At 38.1% G+C, this 22,768-nt stretch overlaps 1 protein-coding gene across 1 annotated transcript in view; it reads right to left on the bottom strand.

Moving 5' to 3' along the window:
- Window positions 1–22,768, bottom strand: part of LOC115421075 (low affinity immunoglobulin gamma Fc region receptor II-like) — a 299,216-nt gene that overhangs the window by 263,305 nt on the left and 13,143 nt on the right. The window contains exons 5-7 of the mRNA XM_030136785.1: window positions 1,343–1,501; window positions 1,096–1,170; window positions 959–1,015 (exon numbers count right to left, since the gene is read on the bottom strand). Of these exons, the coding sequence (XP_029992645.1) occupies window positions 959–1,015; window positions 1,096–1,170; window positions 1,343–1,501 (291 nt within the window). The remainder of the gene's footprint in view (window positions 1–958; window positions 1,016–1,095; window positions 1,171–1,342; window positions 1,502–22,768) is intronic.

Here is a 22,768-nt window from a genome sequence, read left to right as displayed (position 1 = left end):
CACTGGTGCTGAAGCAACAAGGTATTTTCACCCGTGGCACGAAGCCACAGTACTTGGGGCAACTGCCACGGAATCCATGCCAGTGCCTTTGTATCCACCCGCTGCCTCTCCCACACCGGGGGGATTTAAAAATTAGCGTGGGCCGTTAACAGTAAACAAACAGATCAACGCCATCAGACAGATGTGGGACTGGGGACACGCCCAGATCCACCAGCTGTCATCACTTCTAGCGGAGGACTCTATCTGTGCTAACATTTTTGGAACGGTGAAACACGCGCTGACTCTGGAGAGGTTAGCAACACTGCTATGCTTGGGCTATTTCTGACCCTGAAGTGATACGTCCCACTATCCGCTGTGTCCCCGCCTCTTCGATTGGAAAAAAGGAAAAAAAGGTGAGATCAGCATCTGACCTTTATTCTGGGATCTGTGTAAAAGTGTCTAACGTATGTGGACACGTAAGGTTTTAGGTAAAGTTACCGACTGGTTTCACTTGGACTCAGACCAGGAGCATCTGCAAACACATCCATGGTTTCATCACCAACAACAGTTAGAGCAGATGGATTTCATAGAACTGATGATGTTCCTTTGCATCATCAGCAGGTTGGAGCGACTTGAAGACCCACCAGAGGACGACTGCTGCCATATTATTCCAACAGAAGTCGCAGATACCATTTCACTTCCAACAACAAGGATTTGTTCGTCTTTCTACGAGCGACCAAACGCACTGAGAGCCTGTTGTGTCGGAACCACTCCCCTACACTTTCTAATCCATCACCCAGAGGATTCTCAGCCTCCCTGACGTTGGTACCAGACACAGCAGCTACTGGACTTTACATTCAACATCATTTATGTTCCTCGTGGTCAGAACTGGGACAAACTGAGTCATATCAGGTCCAGTTCCTTATGGTGACAGTCTACGATGTCGTTGGTTTGTGTATTTATTTATTTGTTTGTTTACCTTCAGTGTTTGTTTTGATTCCGGCGTACACTGTCTCAGCCTCTCCATGATGTTTATCTGTCAAACAAACACATCACCATGGTAACGGGTCACATGGATCTAAGTGAACCTGGTTCAGGTGCAGGTGTGTCTCCTACCTCTCCTATTGGCTGCCTGAGCGATGGTGACATCAGCATACGTGACATCTACAGGAGGGGAGGAGTCACTGTCACCTGAGACACAAGAAGAGGAGTCGTCACATCAGAACCACACTGTGAACCAGGACCGGGACCAGGACAAGAACACTGGACCAGGACCAGAACACTGGACCCTTAAAACTAACCTGAACCAAAACCTCTGGGACATTTATGAAACATTTAACGTCTGGTTGAGACAGTTCATCACCTTTGTGTTTCTTCCACAGCAGCAGAACCAGAATCAGAACCAGGACAACCAGTGAGACCACAGCTATGATGACCGAGATGGTGGTTCCAGAGAGAGAACCTGAACCTAGGGAGGAACCAGGATCAGAGGATGAAGTTGTAGGATCAGAGGTAGTGGAAACTCTGGGAGACAACAGAACATCGTCTTCAGTCTCAGTTCATTTGACGTTGACGTAGAAGTTTGGTTCCATGGATCAGGTCCAGATGAAGAACAACGTCTGTGGAAACAAACCCTGAACCAAACAGGAAGTCCAACATTTACACTCATTCATAACAGACAGAAGACAGTCTAGAAATGCACTGATGTGGACACATGGACCGGTGTTCCACAAGGATCTATACTGGGACCACTTTGGTTTAACTTTATATGTTCATGATCTACATGAATTCAATTCAACTGAATCCTGGATCAGAAACCAAAGCGCTGTAAGAGCTGTCAAATCTGAAACCAACTTTACAGATGGAACATGTGACCAAAGATTTGAAGATCCATGTTCTATCTATTGGTTTGATCTGTGTTTATAGAAACATACGATGGAGACGTTTGATTGTGGTGAAAATGTTGAACTGCAGTACTATGAGTGTCCACCAGGGGACCTACATCTGTTCTGTCTGTAATGTGTACTTTGTGAACAGGAAGTGATGTCACAGTCCTCACCTTTGACCCTCAGGCTGCTCGATGGAGATCCACCAACATCTGGAACATAACAGGAGTACTGGTCTTCATCAGACAGGTGGTCTACAGAGATGGTCCACTCTTCTACTGGGACAGGTGTGAGTGTCCGACCGTTTTTTATAAACTCGGCTTTAAGTGTTGAACCACCTCTGCCTCTACAGCGCAGAGTGACATCACTTCCTGTCTCCACAGGAAGTGCAGGGATGTCCAAGATTACATAAAAATCTGTTAAATACAAGCAGAGTTGGACAAATGAGACCAGAGACACAAATAAAGACAAAGGACACACACATGAAGTGGACTCCCAACAGTGGATTTGATCTAAGGTCATAAAGGGGACTTCAACATTGAACTGTGTCCACATCTGAAACTAGATGAATATGGGATGTCCTCATCTACAGCTAATACAGGGTGGGGAAGCAAAATTTACAATATTTTGAGGCAGGGATTGAAAGACAGTGTATGACCAATTAGTTTATTGAAAGTAATGAGAATTTATTTGCCACAAGAAAATGTCCATAATAGAAAATGTTTTTATTCTATGTGTCCTCCTTCTTTCTCAATAACTGCCTTCACACGCTTCCTGAAACTTGCACAAGTGTTCCTCAAATATTGGGGTGACAACTTCTCCCATTCTTCTTTAATAGTATCTTCCAGACTTTCTGGTAATAGTTTTGCTCATAGTCATTCTCTTCTTTCCATTCTAAACAGTCTTTATGGACACTCCAACTATTTTTGAAATCTCCTTTGGTGTGACGAGTGCATTCAGCAAATCACACACTCTTTGACGTTTGCTTTCCTGATTACTCATATGGGCAAAAGTTTCTGAAAAGCTATGGATAATAGTGTTAGGTATGATTATGACATCAGTATATGTTTGGTTTCAAAACAATTGACGTAGTGCCTGCTGAGAAAAAACAACTAAATGTCCATTGTAAATTTTGCTTCCCCACCCTGGATGTGTGTGACTCCGCCCACTGTCCTCACACCAACTATACAGAGAGCTGATTGGTGGTCAGACTGAGCTGTGGTCCACGTCCACTGTCTGGAACAGAACCTGCTACCCACAAGGCCACACTGGAAACCTCCAGTTAAATCTGGAGTTCCCTCAGGAACCACCAATCCTGTTAGAGACACACTTCAACCAATCACCTGTCACCAGTTATTCACCTGTTACAGTGATGGACACCTGGTCACTCTGCTGTCCTGAACTGGTCTCACACCAGTAAACTCCACTGGCCCCTGGCGTGAGACCATCGACAACGCAGAATGACCCGTCTATCCTTCCAAACTCTGCACATGTCCCAGTGTTTCCGTTTGTCTGTGTCCTCTTCACTGTCCATCCATCTGTCTGGACATCTGCACAACTCACAGAAAAACTGTCTCCTCTGAAGAACTGCTGAACGTTTGGAAAGACGTCCACAGAGACTGGACAGAGTCAACACATTCAACAGGTTAAAGACACATGGACCAAATGTCCAACTGTTATTGAGTCTGATTGGTTGAATTCATCATCTCACCTGAAGAAACAGTCAATCCAGACAGCAGCAGGACACAGACACCTGAAGAGGACAGAGGACACAGGTCAGAGGTCAGAGGACACAGGTCAGAGGACACAGGTCAGATTAAACAGACCCACCAGAGACCAGTTTAACCAGACTAAATAGACCAGTTAAACCAGAATAAAAAGACCAGTTTAACCAGACTAAACAAATCAGTTTAACCAGACTAAACAGACCAGTTAAACCAGACTAAACAGACCAGTTAAACCAGACTAAACAGACCAGTTTAACCAGACTAAACAGACCAGTTTAACTAGACTAAACAGACCAGTTAAACCAGACTCAAAAGACCAGTTAAACCAGACTAAACAGACCAGTTAACCAGACTAACAGACCAGTTAAACCAGACTAAACAGACAGTTAACCAGACTAAACAGACCAGTTAAACCAGACTAAACAGACCATTTAAACCAGACTAAACAGACCAGTTTAAAACAGACTAAACAGACCCGTTAAACAGACTCTAAACAGACCAGTTAAACCAGACCTACACCGACCAGGTAAACCAGACTAAACAGCCCAGTTAAACAGACTAAAAGACCAGTTAAACCAGATAAACAGACCAGTTAAACCAGACTAAACAGACCAGTTAATCCCAGACTAAACAGACCAGTAAAACCCGACCTAAAACAGACCAGTTAAACCAGACTAAACCCGACCAGTTAAACCCGACCTAACAGACCAGTAAACCAGGACTAAACAGACCAGTTAATCCAGACTAAACAGACCAGTTTAACCAGACTAAACAGACCAGTTAAACCAGACTAAACAGACCAGTTAAACCAGACTAAACAGACCAGTTTAACCAGACTAAACAGACCAGTTAAATTAGACTAAACAGACCAGTTAATCCAGACTAAACAGACCAGTTAAACCAGAATAAACAGACCAGTTTAACCAGATTAAACAGACTCACCAGAGACCAGTTTAACCAGACTAAACAGACCAGTTAAACCAGACTAAACAGAACAGTTTAACCAGACTAAACAGACCAGTTAAACCAGACTAAACAGATCACTTTAACCAGACTAAACAGACCAGTTTAACCAGACTAAACAAATCAGTTTAACCAGACTAAACAGATCCGTTTAACCCGACTAAACAGACCAGTTTAACCAGAGTAAACAGACCAGTTAAACCAGACTAAAAAGACCAGTTTAACCAGACTAAACAGATAAATTAATCCAGACTAAACAGACCAGTTAAACCAGACTAAACAGACCAGTTAACCAGACTAAACAGACCAGTTAAACCAGACTAAACAGACCAGTTAACCAGACTAAACAGACCAGTTAACCAGACTAAAAAGACCAGTTAAACCAGACTAAACAGACCAGTTAAACCAGACTAAACAGACCAGTTAAACCAGACTAAACAGACCAGTTAAACCAGACTAAACAGACCAGTTAAACCAGACTAAACAGACCAGTTAAACCAGACTAAACAGACCAGTTAAACAGACTAACAGACCAGTTAACCAGACTAAACAGACCAGTTAAACCAGACTAAAAGACCAGTTAAACCAGACTAAACAGACCAGTTAAACCAGACTAAACAGACCAGTTAAACCAGACTAAACAGACCAGTTAAACCAGACTAAACAGACCAGTTAAACCAGACTAAACAGACCAGTTAAACCAGACTAAACAGACCAGTTAAACCAGACTAAACAGACCAGTTAAACCAGACTAAACAGACCAGTTAAACCAGACTAAACAGACCAGTTAAACCAGACTAAACAGACCAGTTAAACCAGACTAAACAGACCAGTTAAACCAGACTAACAGACCAGTTTAAACCAGACTAAACAGACCAGTTAAACCAGACTAAACAGACCAGTTTAACCAGACTAAACAGACCAGTTAAACCAGACTAAACAGACCAGTTAAACCAGACTAAACAGACCAGGTTAAACCAGACCAGTTAAACCAGACTAAACAGACCAGTTAAACCAGACTAAACAGACCAGTTAACCAGACTAAACAGACCAGTTAAACCAGACTAAACAGACCAGTTTAACAAGACTAAACAGACCAGTTTAACCAGACTAAACAGACCAGTTAAACCAGACTAAACAGACCAGTTAAACCAGACTAAACAGACCAGTTAAACCAGACTAAACAGACCAGTTAAACCAGACTAAACAGACCAGGTTAAACCAGACTAAACAGACCAGTTAAACCAGACTAAACAGACCAGTTAAACCAGACTAAACAGACCAGTTAAACCAGACTAAACAGACCAGTTAACCAGACTAAACAGACCAGTTAACCAGACTGAACAGACCAGTTAAACCAGACTAAACAGACCAGTTAAACCAGACTAAACAGACCAGTTAAACCAGACTAAACAGACCAGTTAAACCAGACTAAACAGACAGTTAAACCAGACTAAACAGACCAGTTTAACCAGACTAAACAGACCAGTTAACCAGACTAAACAGACCAGTTAAACCAGACTAACAGACCAGTTAAACCAGACTAAACAGACCAGTTAAACCAGACTAAACAGACCAGTTAAACCAGACTAAACAGACCAGTTAACCAGACTAAACAGACCAGTTAAACCAGACTAAACAGACCAGTTAAACCAGACCAGTTAAACCAGACTAAACAGACCAGTTAAACCAGACTAAACAGACCAGTTAACCAGACTAAACAGACCAGTTAAACCAGACTAAACAGACCAGTTAAAACCAGACTAAACAGACCAGTTAAACCAGACTAAACAGACCAGTTTAAACAGACTAACAGACCAGTTAAACCAGACTAAACAGACCAGTTAAACCAGACTAAACAGACCAGTTAAACCAGACTAAACAGACCAGTTAAACCAGACTAACAGACCAGTTAAACCAGACTAAACAGACCAGTTAACCAGACTAAACAGACCAGTTTAACAAGACTGAATAGACCAGTTTAACCAGACTAAACAGACCAGTTAAACCAGACTAAACCGACCAGTTAACCCAGACTAAACAGACCAGTTAAACCAGACTAAACAGACCAGTTAAACCAGACTAAACAGACCAGTTAAACCAGACTAAACAGACCAGTTTAAACCAGACTAAACAGACCAGTTAACCCAGACTAAACAGACCAGTTAAACCAGATCTAAACAGACCAGTTTAAACCAGACGAAACAGACCAGTTAAACCAGACTAAACAGACCAGTTTAAACAGACTAAACAGACCAGTTAAACCAGACTAAACAAACCAGTTAAACCAGACTAAACAGACCAGTTAACCAGACTAAACAGACCAGTTAAACCAGACTGAACGGACCAGTTTAACCCGACTAAACAGACCAGTTAAACCAAACTAAACAGACCAGTTTAACCAGACTAAACAGACCAGTTAAACCAGACTAAACAGACCAGTTAATCCAGACTAAACAGACCAGTTAAACCAGAATAAACAGACCAGTTAAACCAGACTAAACAGACCAGTTAAACCAGACTAAACAGACCAGTTAAACTAGACTAAACAGACCAGTTAAACCAGAATAAACAGACCATTTTAAACAGACTAAACAGACCAGTTAAACCAGACTAAACAGACCAGTTAAACAAGAATAAACAGACCAGTTAAACCAGACTAAACAGACCAGTTTAACCAGACTAAACACACCAGTTTAACCAGAATAAACAGACCAGTTAAACCAGACTAAACAGACCAGTTAACCAGACTAAACAGACCAGTTTAACCAGATTAAACAGACTCACCAGAGACCAGTTAAACCAGACTAAACAGACCAGTTTAACCAGATTAAACAGACTCACCAGAGACCAGTTTAACCAGACTAAACAGACCCACCAGAGACCAGTTTAACCAGACTAAACAGATCCGTTTAACCAGACTAAACAGACCAGTTTAACCAGACTAAACAGATGAGTTTAACCAGACTAAACAGACCAGTTTAACCAGACTAAACAGACACATCCGAGACCAGTTTTGCCAGACTAAACAGATCAGTTTAACCAGACTAAACAGACCAGTTTAACCAGACTAAACAGACCAGTTAAACCAGACTAAACAGACCAGTTTAACCCGACTAAACAGACCAGTTAAACCAGACTAAACAAACCAGTTAAACCAGACTAAACAGACCAGTTTAACCAGACTAAACAGACCAGTTAAACCAGACTGAACAGACCAGTTAATCCAGACTAAACAGACCAGTTAAACCAGAATAAACAGACCAGTTAAACGAGACTAAACAGACCAGTTAAACCAGACTAAAAAGACCAGTTAAACCAGACTAAACAGACCAGTTATACTAGACTAAACAGACCAGTTAAACCAGAATAAACAGACCATTTTAAACAGACTAAACAGACCAGTTAAACCAGACTAAACAGACCAGTTAAACAAGAATAAACAGACCAGTTAAACCAGACTAAACAGACCAGTTTAACCAGACTAAACACACCAGTTTAACCAGAATAAACAGACCAGTTAAACAGACGTAAACAGACCAGTTTAACCAGACTAACAGACCAGTTTAACCAGACTAAACAGACCAGTTAAACCCAGACTAAACAGACCAGTTTAAACCAGATTAAACAGACTCACCAGAGACCAGTTAAACCAGACTAAACAGACCAGTTTAACCAGATTAAACAGACTTACCAAAGACCAGTTTAACCAGACTAAACAGACCCACCAGAGACCAGTTTAACCAGACTAAACAGATCAGTTTAACCAGACTAAATAGACCAGTTTAACCAGACTAAACAGATGAGTTTAACCAGAATAAACAGACCAGTTTAACCAGACTAAACAGACACACCAGAGACCAGTTTTGCCAGACTAAACAGATCAGTTTAACCAGACTAAACAGACCAGTTTAACCAGACTAAACAGATCAGTTTAACCAGACTAAACAGACCAGTTAAACCAGACTAAATAGACCAGTTAAACCAGACTAAACAGATCAGTTAATCCAGACTAAACAGACCAGTTTAACCAGACTAATCAGACCAGTTTAACCAGACTAAACAGACCAGTTAAACCAGACCAAACAGACCAGTTTAACCAGACTAACAGACCAGTTTAACCAGACTAACCAGACCAGTTCAACCAGACTAAACAAGCCAGTTTAACCAGACTAAACATATCAGTTTAACCAGATTAAACAAACCAGTTAAACCAGACTAAACAGACCAGTTTAACCAGACTAAACAGACCAGTTAAACCAGACTAAACAGACCAGTTTAAACCAGACTAAACACACCAGTTTAACCAGACTAACAGACCAGTTAAACCAGACTAAACAGACCAGTTAAACCAGACTAAACAGACCAGTTTAAACCAGACTAAACAGACCAGTTAAACCAGACTAAACAGACCAGTTAAATCAGACTAAACAGACAGTTAAACCAGACTAAACAGACCAGTTAAACCAGACTAAACAGACCAGTTTAACCAGACTAAACAGACCAGTTAAACCAGACTAACAGACCAGTTTAACCAGACTAAACAGACCAGTTAACCAGACTAAACAGACCAGTTTAACCAGACTAACAGACCAGTTAAACCAGACTAAACAGACCAGTTAATCCAGACTAAACAGACCAGTTAAACCAGACTAAACAGACCAGTTAAACCGAGACTAAACAGACCAGTTTAACCAGACTAAACAGACCAGTTAAACCAGACTAAACACACCAGTTTAACCAGAATAAACAGACCAGTTAAACCAGACTAAACAGACCAGTTTAACCAGACTAAACAGACCAGTTTAACCAGACTAAACAGACCAGTTAAACCAGACTAAACAGACCAGTTTAACCCGACTAAACAGACCAGTTTAACCAGACTAAACAGACCAGTTAAACCAGACTAAACAGACCAGTTTAACCAGACTAAACAGACCAGTTAAACCAGACTAAACAGACCAGTTAAACCAGACTAAACACACCAGTTTAACCAGAATAAACAGATCAGTTAAACCAGACTAAACAGACTAGTTTAACCAGACTAAACAGACCAGTTTAACCAGACTAAACAGACCAGTTAAACCAGACTAAACAGACCAGTTAAACCAGACTAAACAGACCAGTTTAACAAGACTAAACAGACCAGTTTAACCAGACTAAACAGACCAGTTTAACCAGACTAAACAGACCAGTTAAACCAGACTAAACAGACCAGTTTAACCAGACTAAACAGACCAGTTTAACCAGACTAAGCAGACCCACCAGAGACCAGTTTAACCAGACTAAACAGACCAGTTTAACCAGACTAAACAGACCAGTTCAACCAGAATAAACAGACCAGTTAAACCAGACTAAACAGACCAGTTAATCCAGACTAAACAGACCAGTTAAACCAGACTAAACAGACCAGTTAATCCAGACTAAACAGACCAGTTAAACCAGACTAGACAGAACAGTTAAACCAGACTAAACAGACCAGTTAATCCAGACTAAACAGACCAGTTAAACCAGACTAGACAGAACAGTTAAACCAGACTAAACAGACCAGTTTAACCAGACTAAACAGACCAGTTAATCCAGACTAAACAGACCAGTTAAACCAGACTAAACAGACCAGTTAAACCAGACTAAACAGACCAGTTAAACCAGACTAAACAGACCTGTTAAACCAGACTAAACAGACCGGTTAAACCAGACTGAACAGACCTTTGTTTGATTGACAGCTGTCATTCAACTCCACAGCAGAAGGTTCAGTTGAACACTTCTGAAGGACAGATGGACTTCTTTGATCCAAATGTTCAAACTGACTCTAATGGAACCAATCAACACTAATAATGTTTGACTTCTAATCAATACAGATCAATCATCGGTCCAATCAGCTGTTTGTGTGTTGTCGTCTGGTGCCATGGAAACGCCTTTAAGGTCAGCTCCAGTCGACACATCAAACCCAGGATCAAACTGCTCCTTTCCGTCTTAACGTTGACCTTTGACCTCATCCTGTTCAAGTGGACCTGATCAGGAACCCATGGGTCCGATCAGTGATCGATCAGGCCAGTGTTTGATGGTTGGACTCACCGAGACGATGGAACACACACCGAGTCTTCATGTCGTCTGAACAGGAACTAACACAAACTTCTGCTTTTCTTTATTCTCCACTTTCTGAGCTGCTTCCTTTTTTTTTTCTTCATTTTTTTCATTGTTGTTTTTTTTGCTGTTACCGTGATAACCAGATCAGTGTGAAGGTCAGAGGTCACATGGAGTGAGTCATCAGGTCTATACAGACAAAGGAAACCCCTTTAAATATGACCAGTACCACATGGGTTTGGAATTATGACAGAAGTGTTTGTGACTGGGCTCAGTTTAATCAAACTCAACAATAAAAAATAAAACAACTCAATTCAAAAACCTCAAATATTCTTTAAGAATAATTCAATTAATCAGTTTTTTGATTAAAAGTACAAGAAATAAAACATGGATATTTTCTGTTCATACTGTATTATATAAATATGAGGAAAAACTCATAAGAGTCAGAGACTGAGATTAAACTCAGATAATTTTATTGTAATAAATACTATTAATGTCATCCATCTATTCTATTCTATTCTATTCTATTCTATTCTATTCTATTCTGTTCTATTCTATTCTATCCAGTTATTTACATTAAAAACCTGGTATGGATGGAATATGTGTGATGTGTCAATCGCAATAATTTAACCCTTTCATGCATTAATTGTGAGAACCTTAGTCAAGATTTTTTTCTTCAGTGTTTTTATTCCTCCTTAGGCATGAAAAAAACAATGCGATCGAGTTTTTTTTTTCCTATGAAGTTACAAAAATATCCATGCATTTAATTTTGAAGTAAAGAAACGTGTTAAAAACCCAATATCAGAAAGTGATATGAAAACAATGCAATAAAAACATTTTTAATGCTGCTAATCTGACGTCTTCTCACATTTCAACATATTCTAATGCTAGTAATTACTCACTTCATGGAGATAATATGCAAAAAAAACCTTCTTGTCTAACAATAACAATTGATTTACACTTAAACATGTTCGTGCAGATCAGGTTTATCAAGACCAGCAAAGTTACAGTAATGGTCTGAATGTCAGTGTATGGGATGATGCATTAGTGTCCACTGTGTTGGCTCATATGGAACTAAAACAACAAAACCCATGAATATACAAGAGAACAGCTGGAGAAGAACTGTCCACTGGAGTGACCACTGTGCATGAAAGGGTTAAAAAAACAAAACAAAACCCTACTTTCTTTGTGTGTTATTTGAATTCAGACTGTCTTTCCAGTGTACGTTTGTTTACTCACAGTCCAGGACATCCTCCTCTTCTTCTAATGTCAATGTGGGGTCCCTGGGCTCGTACATCTTCTCCCCTCCACATGAGTCTCCTCTCCAGACTTCTTCTTCACGGTTTTCACTCCTTATCTCGTTAACTCGGTTTTTCTTCTTCCTCTTTCTTCTTTGACAGTTTTGCGCCCATCCTGACTCAGGAGTCGGACTACTGACTGTGACAAAGTCTGCGAACACTTTAGTTTGGTTATGTCCTCCACCTGTCATTCCCATAAGTCACCTGACCCTTTTTTTTTTCTTTTTTTTTTTTTTAAGATCTAATTATAAGGCAGGTTGTAGGTGTTTGCTTTCTGTTGTGTTTGTGTATTTAAGAGGATAACCATCAGAAAAACACACAACCAACAGACGCAACAGACACAACAGACGCATCACATCTCATCCAGTCTCACCTGTGCAGAGACCACGTGACCCTCAGACCTTTATTATTATTATTATTATTATTATTATTATTATTATTATTATTATTATTATTATGGGGGTCCAGCTGATTGTGAAGAAAAGATCATTGACCTGTGCAACAGTGAAGACCAGATGAAGTATTTAACTGTGATGCACCTGAAAAAGAAAATCATCAAGGAACTGGGGATAGGTAAGTTTATCACCTGTTGTATTTATTTATTTATTTGTTTGTTTGTTTGTTTGTTTGTTTATCCCTTTCATGTATAGTGCTCACTCCAGTAGACAGTTCTTCTCCAGCTGTTTTCTTGTATATTCATGTATTTTGTTGTTTCAGTTCCATCTCAGCCAACACAGTGCACACTCATATGTCATCCCATAATACACTGACATTCAGACCATTAATGTAACTTTACTGTTCTTGATAAACCTGATCTGCAGTAACTTGTTTGAGTGTAAATCAATAGCTTGTTAATTTTATTGGACTTTAATTAACAGTTTTTTTTGTTTGTTTGTTTTTTTTTTAACAAAAGTTTTTTTTTTTTTTTTTTTTTTTTTTTGCATATTATCTCCATGAAGTGAGTAAGAACTATTAGAGTATGTTAAAATGTGAGAAAACATCAGATTATCAGTATAAAAAATGTTATTATTTCATAGTTTTCACACAGTATGCCAGTAAATATGTACATGTCTTTTCTTCAAAAAACTAAATGTATAGTGTTCAGCTGAGGGGACATTTTTGCAACTCCATGAAAAATAGGTTCATTAAAAATGTTTTCAATTGCATTGTTTTATTAATGCCCAGAGGAATAACAAGTCTCAGGAAAAAAAATCTTGATTAAGGCTCTTGTAATTCATGCATGAAAGGATTATTTATTGATTGATTGATTGATTGTTTTTTTCTTTTTTTTTAAACACACACATAAAAGAAAATAATAAAAGAAAACACAGGCTGGGAGTGGTCAGAACAGAAATAAATAAAATTATTTATACATATGCACATACACACACCTTCTAGGCCCAGGCTGTCAAACTCCTTTTAGTTCAGTTCCACTTTCAGCCCAGTATGATCTGCAGTGGGCTGAACCAGTAAAATAATAACAGTGAAAAAAGTCAAATGACATTATGATAATGTTCACATCTACAACATTTCCTTAAAAATCTGAATAACATGAACAACTTTAAATGTCTTAAGTGCGATCTTACCAATATTCTGCCTCAGTTTATCAGTTTATCGTTTACATATGTGCATTACAACTTAGATTACAATTAAAAATTCACAAAACATTTAGTAACAGGCAGTATATTGGTAACATTGTTTTTACGTCTCTAAGACATGATGGGTTGTTCATGTTTGTTCAGATTACTCACATTTTTTGTAAGAGGATAGTTTGTTGATATAAACATTTTCATGTAATTTGACTTTTCTCAGTAAAACAAAGATAAAATCTGCAGTTGTCATTATTTACAAGTTATTATGATATTGTTTTACTGATCTGACCCAACTGAGATCCAATTGGTCTGTATGTGGAACTGAATTAACCCTTTCATGCATGAATTATGAGAACCTTAGTCAATATTTTATTCTTGAGTGATTTTTTTCCTCTTTAAGCATCTGAAAAAAACAAAACAAAACAATGCAATTGAGGTTTTTTGTAATGAACCTATTTTTCCATGGACTTACAAAAATGTCTATTCAGATGGACATCATATGTTTAATTTTTGAAGCAAAGAAACATCTATTTGAAACCCGTCATCAGAAAGTGACATACTGTGTGAAAACTCTGAAATAAAAACATTTTTAATGCTGCTAATCTGATGTTTTCTCACATTTAACATACTCTAATACTAGTTATTACTCACTTCATGGAGATAATATGCAAAAAAAAAAAAAAAGACTTTTTGTTGATTTGTTAATTACAGTCTAATAACAATTTGTAATTGATTTACTCTCAAACATGTTAGTGCAGATCAGGTTTATCAAGAACAGAAAAGTTACAGTAATGGTCTGAATGTCAGTGTATGGGATGGTGCATAAGCGTCCACTGTGTCGGCTGATATGGAACTGAAACAACAAAACCCATGAAAATACAAGAGAACAGCTGGAGAACAACTGTCCACTATAGTGACCACTATGCATGAAAGGGTTAAAATGATTTTTACACCATTAATTGTTAGTTTCTTCAGTGTAATTTTTGTATTTCACTAATTCATCCCACAGGCCAGACTGGAGCCTTTAGTGGGCTGGGTTTGGCCCCTGGGCCTCATGTTGGACACCTGTGCTCTAAGGCAGGGGTGTCCAAACTTTTTTTCAAGAGGGCCAGATCTGATAATGTGGACATTGCCAGGGGCCAGTGGTCCCTTCAGACATTTTTTAAACAGTAAAAATTACATATAAATGCGCTGTTCTACAACAATTTTATTTTCATTGTCACAATATCATTTTTTTAAAATGGCAATGTAACCAAATCTACGCCACTCAGGTGTGAACAAATTAAAAAAACAAAACAAAACAGTTCTGCCTTCCTTTCACATCTGGAGTCAGATAACATAGAGCAAACTGTATAGAGTATCTTAAACTTCCAAGTTGATAAAAATCTTAACCCCACATTCATTTTAAACATGACTTATATGAGTAATCATTACTCATATATTACTCAGCAATGCAAAGTCTGTTAACGTTTAAGATGAAAACATATGACTCTTACTCTTGTCTTTCACAAAATCATTCAGAAAGTAATATTCTGTGTCACATCTACAAGTACACAACACCAGCAGTGACAGGCAACTAACCTGGCAACTTGGCAGCCTGCCTTGGTGGTGAATTCATTGAACTCCCAGGTTCAAATGAAGAGTCACTGTTGAGTTTAAAGCAGCTGGAATTTGCTTCACTTTTTCGGAGCGCTCATTCCCTGCTAGCTTGTCGTATGCGTTAGCATGTTTTGTCTGCTCGTGTCTCTTTACATTGAATTCCTTAAACAAGGCAACAGTCTCTTGACAAATTAGGCAAACACAATCACCTCGATTTTCAGTGAAAAAAAATTGTAATTCCCATCTCTCCTGGAAGCGGCGGCCCTCACTGTCAACTTTCGTTTTTTTATTTACAGGCGCCGTGGTTAGAAATTAGCGAAAAAGGTTCACGGCGAGGTCACAGAGCCAGATAGAGTTAGTGGTGCTGCCACCATGAGGTGAACAGAGAAACTGCATTTTGAACCTTTTATGATTCATGTAGTCTGTTCAACAGTCCAAACGGGCCATAAATAATATAATATAAAACCCAAGCTGTGGGCCGTATAAAATCTGACCGCGGGCCGTGATTGGCCCCCGGGCCGGACTTTGGACATGCCTGCTCTAAGGCCTGGAATGAGTTGAATGGACCTAAACCTGAGGTAGTTCTACATACATGCACCAGATGGCAGCACAGGATCATGTTTACCTGCAGAAAAGGTGAAGCTTGGACTAGTGCAGGCTTCAGTTCAGTCTGTATTCAGTCACATATTCGCTGCTGAAGGCTGAGACAGAAGCAGATCTGAAGGTTTATGGAAATCTGAAGCATTTACATGTGAATATTTCCCATTTATGTCAATTTAACCTGAAAACACCCAGAGATATGTTTTGTGTCCAAGTGAATATTTCTCTACATTTAGCCTCAGCTGTGATTAACAAGGTTCTCATAGTTTTAGATTTTCATTATCATTTAGTTTTACTTAGTTTTCACTTTTTTTTCCCATAAGTCAGTTCGTTTTAATTAGTTTTTAGAGCAGGTTTGATAGTTTTTATTAGTTTTTGTCTTTTCTAAATGCTTAGTTTTAGTTTAGTTTTAGTTTTTTCATATCTTTTCTCTTCTTCTTTGTCGTATTAAAATAAATCCCAGACAGGACTCTGGGGACCAGAAGACGACTGGAAACCACAAGTGAACACAAGTGACGGACCATTAAGTGTCATATGGTGCCAGCAGCTAAAATTGCTCGAGCGAAATAAATTAAAAATAAATCAATTTCATATCAATCTGACATTGACAAAAACGAAAATGAAGGGAATTTTATCCATAAATTTCATATGTTTTAGTTAGTTTTGTAATCGCACAATACTGTTTCAGTTATTGTTTTTTCTTTTAATTACAGTTTTTATTTATTTCAGTTAACACAAATGTTTTTACAATTCTAGTTTTCATCATTTTGTTAGTTTTTGTTAACGATAATAACCTTGGTGATTAAGCAGCATTTATTATAATACTAGCCTCTGTATTTTGCATTTTTCAGTGTAAATCATGTATTTTCCTACATTTAATTCACCGATCATGTAGATGTTCATAAAAGTTGAGTGAATTTAACCCATAATGACTCAGATATACACTGGTGAACAAATGAATCTACAAATGGAACTGTTAAGAAAAACAAAAAGAAGTTACTTTTCCTTCAGTTTTTGTGACAATAACCCTCAAATGTAATCTGCATGATGATTAAAGAACATGACCTGTAAATTAAATATCTGAAAATACCACAGAAAAAATGCTAAATTCAGAGGATAATATTAAAATAAATGGTGATAAATCAATTAACAAAGTTTAAATAGAGAAAAAAATTAAAATAATAATGATTTGGGAACTTCCCCAAAAGTAGCTCTGGGTCTTTATGGGTTAAAGGGTATTAGATCAAAACAGAGAAAACTGAAGAAAAAGGGATTTTTTTCATCAAATCTCTCATTATTTGAACATAAACCCAGTGTGTCCATCCACTGTCACTGATCCAACTCTATGGGTTTTACTGGAGAATCAATGTTGTAGAAGATGACGGTGTTTCCATGGTAACTACGAAGCCTCTGAACGTCCAAATATGGTCATATCTGATGACCATGAAAAGATGAAGAACTGTATTTTACACCAATTATTGACATGGATTGTTAGGATTAATGGACCAACAGGTGTTAAACAGTTTAGATCAGTAGATGGTTTTGGTGGATATTGTGGATGTTTGGGTCTTTAAGGGTTAATATTGTACTTTTTACCCCACTACAGTTTCACACCACAGTTTTTGAGAGTTTTACTTAGTTCAGATGTAGATTTTAAGGTTAAATAAATTGTTTCCTCTTTCCTTTTTATCTACTACTGTCGTGGTTAACTCACATTTCACATCTATGAGCTGATAACAGTGATTTTTCCCTCTAAACCTCCCACATGACTGTAATTCAACTAATGTTCTGATCACTCTATAGTTCACAGGGGTCAAACACGCGGCCCGAGGGCCAAATCCGGTCCGCCAAAGGGTCCAATCTGGTCCGTAGGATGAATTTGTGAAATGCAAAAATTACACTAAGATATTAACAACCCTTTTAGTTCAGGTTCCACATTCAGACCAATTCAATCTCAAGTGGGTCAGACCAGTAAAAAACTATCACAATAACATAAATAATAACAACTTCAAATGTTTCTCTTTGTAAATGTAAATGTTTTCATGCATTTACACTAAAACAAAGTATAATTTTGCAAAAAAATGTGAATAACCTGAAATGTCTTAAGAGAAGTATGTACAATTTTAACAATATTCTTCCTGTTACTCAACATTTTGTGTGTTTGTAGATCCACTGTGATCTGTCAGTTATAATGTACGTGTGTAAATGATAAACTGAGGCAGAATATTGTTAAAATTACACTTATTTTTTCAGTTTTTTCATGTTATTCTGTTACGCTCCAGCCTAGGGGTTCACCAGGGTGAACATAATCTGCTCACTTTGTCCCCTCCCAGCTCCCAAACACACATGTCAGTCAAAAAAACTAAAGTTCACAGTATTTATTTTTAAATCAACTAAAGAAGGGTTAGGGGAGGGTGTGGCTAAAACAACAAACTAAATATCTTCTTTGGGAGTTCAAACTAAATTACCTACTTCAAAATAAATGGAAGAAATAAAATACCGAAAACTTACCTAAACTCCCTAACCAAAAACAGGAGAAAACGGGAAAACAAAAGAGCCGACCTCCCCTACCAGAGAAGGATCCATTCACAAAAACTCTATTTACAACTATGTACAAACTCGACTAAACACACGAACACACCAAGACTGAATATGACAAACAGGAACCCACGGATGGAAGCTGGCAGGAGGCAAGAGAGAGAGAGAGTGAACAGCTGGACCCAGGGCCGTTTAAAGGGGCCGGGCGATCATGCTCCACCAATCAGCTTCCTGTAAAACAAACAGACACAAAAGGGCACAGCACACCTACAGGACGGGAGGAGAACACACACTAAACACAATCATATAGATATATATACATGTAAATAAACAAATTATGACCCAGGGTCATAACAGTTCACATCTTTTGAAAGGATAGTTTGTAGATGTAAACCTGTTCATTATGTAAATTAACTTTTTCGCTCTAAAACATAGAGAAAAGTTTGGAGTTGACATTATTTATATATTATTATGTTATTATTTCACAGGTTTGGCCCATTTCAGATCACATTTTGCTGAATCTGGCCCCTGAACTAAATGAGTTTGACAGCCCTGCTATAGTTCATCCAAACTATAAACTCTTTAACTATGACACCAATAATAACAGATTTATGAATCACAGCTTTATGTCCTTTAAACAGAATAAACTCTGCCTCCAGAAACTGTGCTAATAATCTGATCATTTCAGGCATAAAACGGACCACACTTATACTTCTGGAACAGTTTACTGCTGATCATTTTTGCTCTTTTAATCAAGAGGCATGTGTTTTTATCTTAACTGAATAGTTTTACGTGGCTGTAAAACTAAGGATCTGAATTCTTCCTCCACAACCGACCCTGTTATAAAGTTACAGGTTTTTTTGTTGTTTTTTTTATTGTAAGAATAATTTCTGATCACTGACTGCCCTTCCCTTCTCTTTTCAGCTTGAACAAAAATATCAGGATCTGGAAGATTATCTGGATTTTTTTTTTTTAACCTTTATTGAAGCGACACCAAGTGACAGAGAGATTTATGTACAGTATTATACAATATTTACATTACATCATCATAATGGGGGTTTAAGATATATGGCATGTAATATACAAAAGAAACACATGCCAGTCAGTCATAAAAATCAATGTCCTGTCCTGGTTTTGTAAATGTTCTGTGTGTGGTGGAGTGTGTAAGATGTGTATGTGGTGTGACTGTTGTGATGTGAGCTTCTCAAGAAAAATAAATAAATAAAAATCAAATCAAATAAGATTAAAAAAGGGGGGAAAAAATGAAAGTCAGGGATATGACCTAGTACAATCATTAGGTAGCTGAAAGTAAGTGAGATGAGGACAAAGGAAAAGGAGAGAGAGAAAAGAGAAAGAAAAGAAAAAAAGAGGAAAACGGGGGTTAATAAAAATAAATAAGTAAATAAATGAAAATAACCAAATGAGATTCAAAGTACAGTTTATTTACATTAATGCTGTTGCCCCCTCTGCCTCACCTCACCATCACAGCACTGCTGCAACTTTATTTATTTAGCCTATTTATTTATTTATCTTTAAATTATATTTATATATTTATTTATTTTGACTTTTCAGTGGTGAAAATAAACTCCTAGGTTGAGAAATGTTTGTATGAAAGTGTCTGTACTGTGCGTTAAAAACACACATGGTCGTTTGTTCTCACTCCTTGCTTCGCCTCCCTCCTCTTTGTCTGTGAATTATTTTTTTCTACATGTATGGGTGCTATTTATTTATCACCATTAAAAACATTATACATTATATTATACATTATATAACAGAATATCTGGATTAATACAAAGTAAATGTTGGACTGAACATGATGAGTTTCTACAGTGAAAACAGAATCCAGTCAGTGGGTTGTTGCGCCATCTGCTGGTATAAATAATTCTAAACTTCTGCTCATGCACTAAACTGGACTCATTCTGACAGAGTATTTTTTCATAGTTTTTCAGTGGTTTTTGGTCAACACTGGGGTCCAGATCCACTCATTGCCATCACTGGATCTTCTAGTTCTTTACCATCTGCCAATAAATATGAGAAAGCAGCTGTTTGGTTTTGTTTGGTGATCGCTAAAAAGCAGATCCTGAGAGTGTGAAGAACTGTTCAGTGTCCACGTTTGACCTTTGGATGGAGGAGCAGGCAGACCTACTCCACCTGGAAAGACTGAGGTATTAGAATGATGACAGAGGTGAAGTGTTTGAGCAGATATGAGACGACTGATGTGAGCGCCTGACCCTGCTGTTTTCTGCATCACACACACTTTTCTTTCTTTTATTTCACTGGTTCCGACCTTTTTTGGCTCATGAGCCCATTTTAACATCATGCATTTCTGTCGACCCCAGACGTTCAAAACACAGACTTTTTTCTTGGAGGGTCCAGGCGGGTGAACAAATCTGTCCATTCTCTGTTCGGTCCAGTTTCAGCTGATGTCCAGGCAGGTTGAAGCGTCCTAACGCATGCAGTCACATGATCAAGACACGCCCTCTCAGATGTTATATCCTGCATTTGATCTAAACTGGATTTTTCTGAGGAAAAATGTGCAGCGTTTTAATTAGAATGAAATCTATATTAAATCATTAAAAAATATGTTTTATTACCTCCGCCAAGGAGGTTATGTTTTTGCCAGGGTTTGTTTGTTTGTTTGTCTGTCCGTTAGTGTGCAACATAACTCCAAAAGTTATGGACAGATTTGGATGAAATTTTCAGTGTTTGTTGGAAATGGGATAAGGAAGAAATGATTCATTTTTGGGGGTGATCGGGGGTGGAGGGGCCCACGGGGGGGCCCACTGATCAGCCTTGGCGGAGGTCTGCGCTCTCCGAGTGCTTCTAGTTAGTAATTTATTTACATTTTTTTTTCAGTTACTAGAAGTTTCAGGTGGCCCCATGACCCAAAGGTTGAAAAACACTGTTTTATTTGATATACGATGACTAATTTTTAGATAGATTTAGATTAGTCTTTGATGTGTGGGGGGTTGTAAAAATGATTTTTTTGTTTTTGTTATTCTAAACTGTACATCTGCAGTTTCTATGTAAAACCCAGGACTAAGTTTTGTTACAGTGATATTTTCAACAGGTTAATCATGTGTTTTATGTTCATTCTGCAGTCCTTCAAATGTCTGTATCACACACAAGGCAGCAAAAACCTGTGCCTTTAATATTTATCCAGCTCCATATAGAATAGAGTAGAATAGAATAGAATAGAATAGAACAGAACAGAATAGAATCTTTCTTTTGTCACTCATGTAAATATTCACCACACACTGAAACTGCTCTTCTGCCTTTAACCCATCTCTAGATCATGCATCACACACACTGGATGCTAGGAGCAGTGGGCTCACCATGTTCTGTGTCTGGGGAGCAAATGGGGTGGGGGGGGTTAAGTGCCTTGTTTAAGGGCACATCAGCAACAATTCTCCACCAGTCCAGGGAATTCACAACTTCAAATGTTTGTCTTTGTTTTAGTGTAAAAAAAAAAAAGTTAAATTAGATGAAATTGTTTACATTTACAAACTATCCTTTCAAAAAAATATATGAAGAACCTGAAATGTCTAAAGAGAAGTGTCATTTGAACAATACTCTGCTTTTTACTAAATGTTTTGTGTATTTGTAGATCCACTGTGATCTGTAAGTTAGAATGAACATGTGAAATGATAAACTGAGGCAGAATATTCTTAAAATTGCACCTAATATTCTTACATTTCAGGTTGTTCATGTTATTCACATTTTTAAGGACACTTTTGTAAACATAATTACATTTCATAATGTAATTCTTTTTTTTTTCACTGTTATTCCTTTAACTGGTCCAGACCACTTCAGGTCATATTGAGCTGAATGTGGCCCCTGAAATAAGTTCATAAATAATAGTAAATAGAAAGGAAGTCATATGTTCTTGAATAGAAACATAAAATGGGGGTGAATGTGGTATGTGTTGTATGTCTGATCTGATGGATGTCTCCAAGCCCCACCCTCCCCATCCCCCCACCCCCCCAGTGACACCCGGAGGGGGTGACGATGACGAGGCGACAGGACAGAGCGACGCTGTGGTGATAATTTCTAATTAACACTCAGTCGTCTGTTGTCATTGCAGACGCCATCATGACGACAGTAGACACACGCGTCAGCCCAGAGGTTCATGTTCAGCGGAGTTTTTATTAGTGTTTAGTTTTTAGCTGTGACGTCAATTATTTCATTCATTTAGGCCAAAAAAAAAACAGAGTATGACAAGGTTCAAGGTCTGAGTTGCATTTTAGTGACATTAAGGGCAAAAATTCAAGTACTTGGTTCTGGACTGAAAATATATCAGTTTAGGGTCAAATTTTCTCAGGAATCTGAATCTGAAATCATTTATGCAAAATCTTTTGTGGTTTTCAAATCACTGAGCCTTTATTGACACAAGGTTGAAACAAACAAAAAAAAACATGAAATTTGGCCTATGCACGACTGGATTTAACCATTTAATTTCTGTCAAAAATCAAACCTAACATGCTTTCTTGTCTTCATCT

The sequence above is a fragment of the Sphaeramia orbicularis genome, chromosome 6 (assembly GCF_902148855.1).
Source record: "Sphaeramia orbicularis chromosome 6, fSphaOr1.1, whole genome shotgun sequence".
In the NCBI taxonomy this organism is placed as follows: domain Eukaryota; kingdom Metazoa; phylum Chordata; class Actinopteri; order Kurtiformes; family Apogonidae; genus Sphaeramia; species Sphaeramia orbicularis.
The sequence above is the reverse complement of the archived record's forward strand: the minus strand, read 5'-3'. Positions and strand labels throughout refer to the sequence as shown.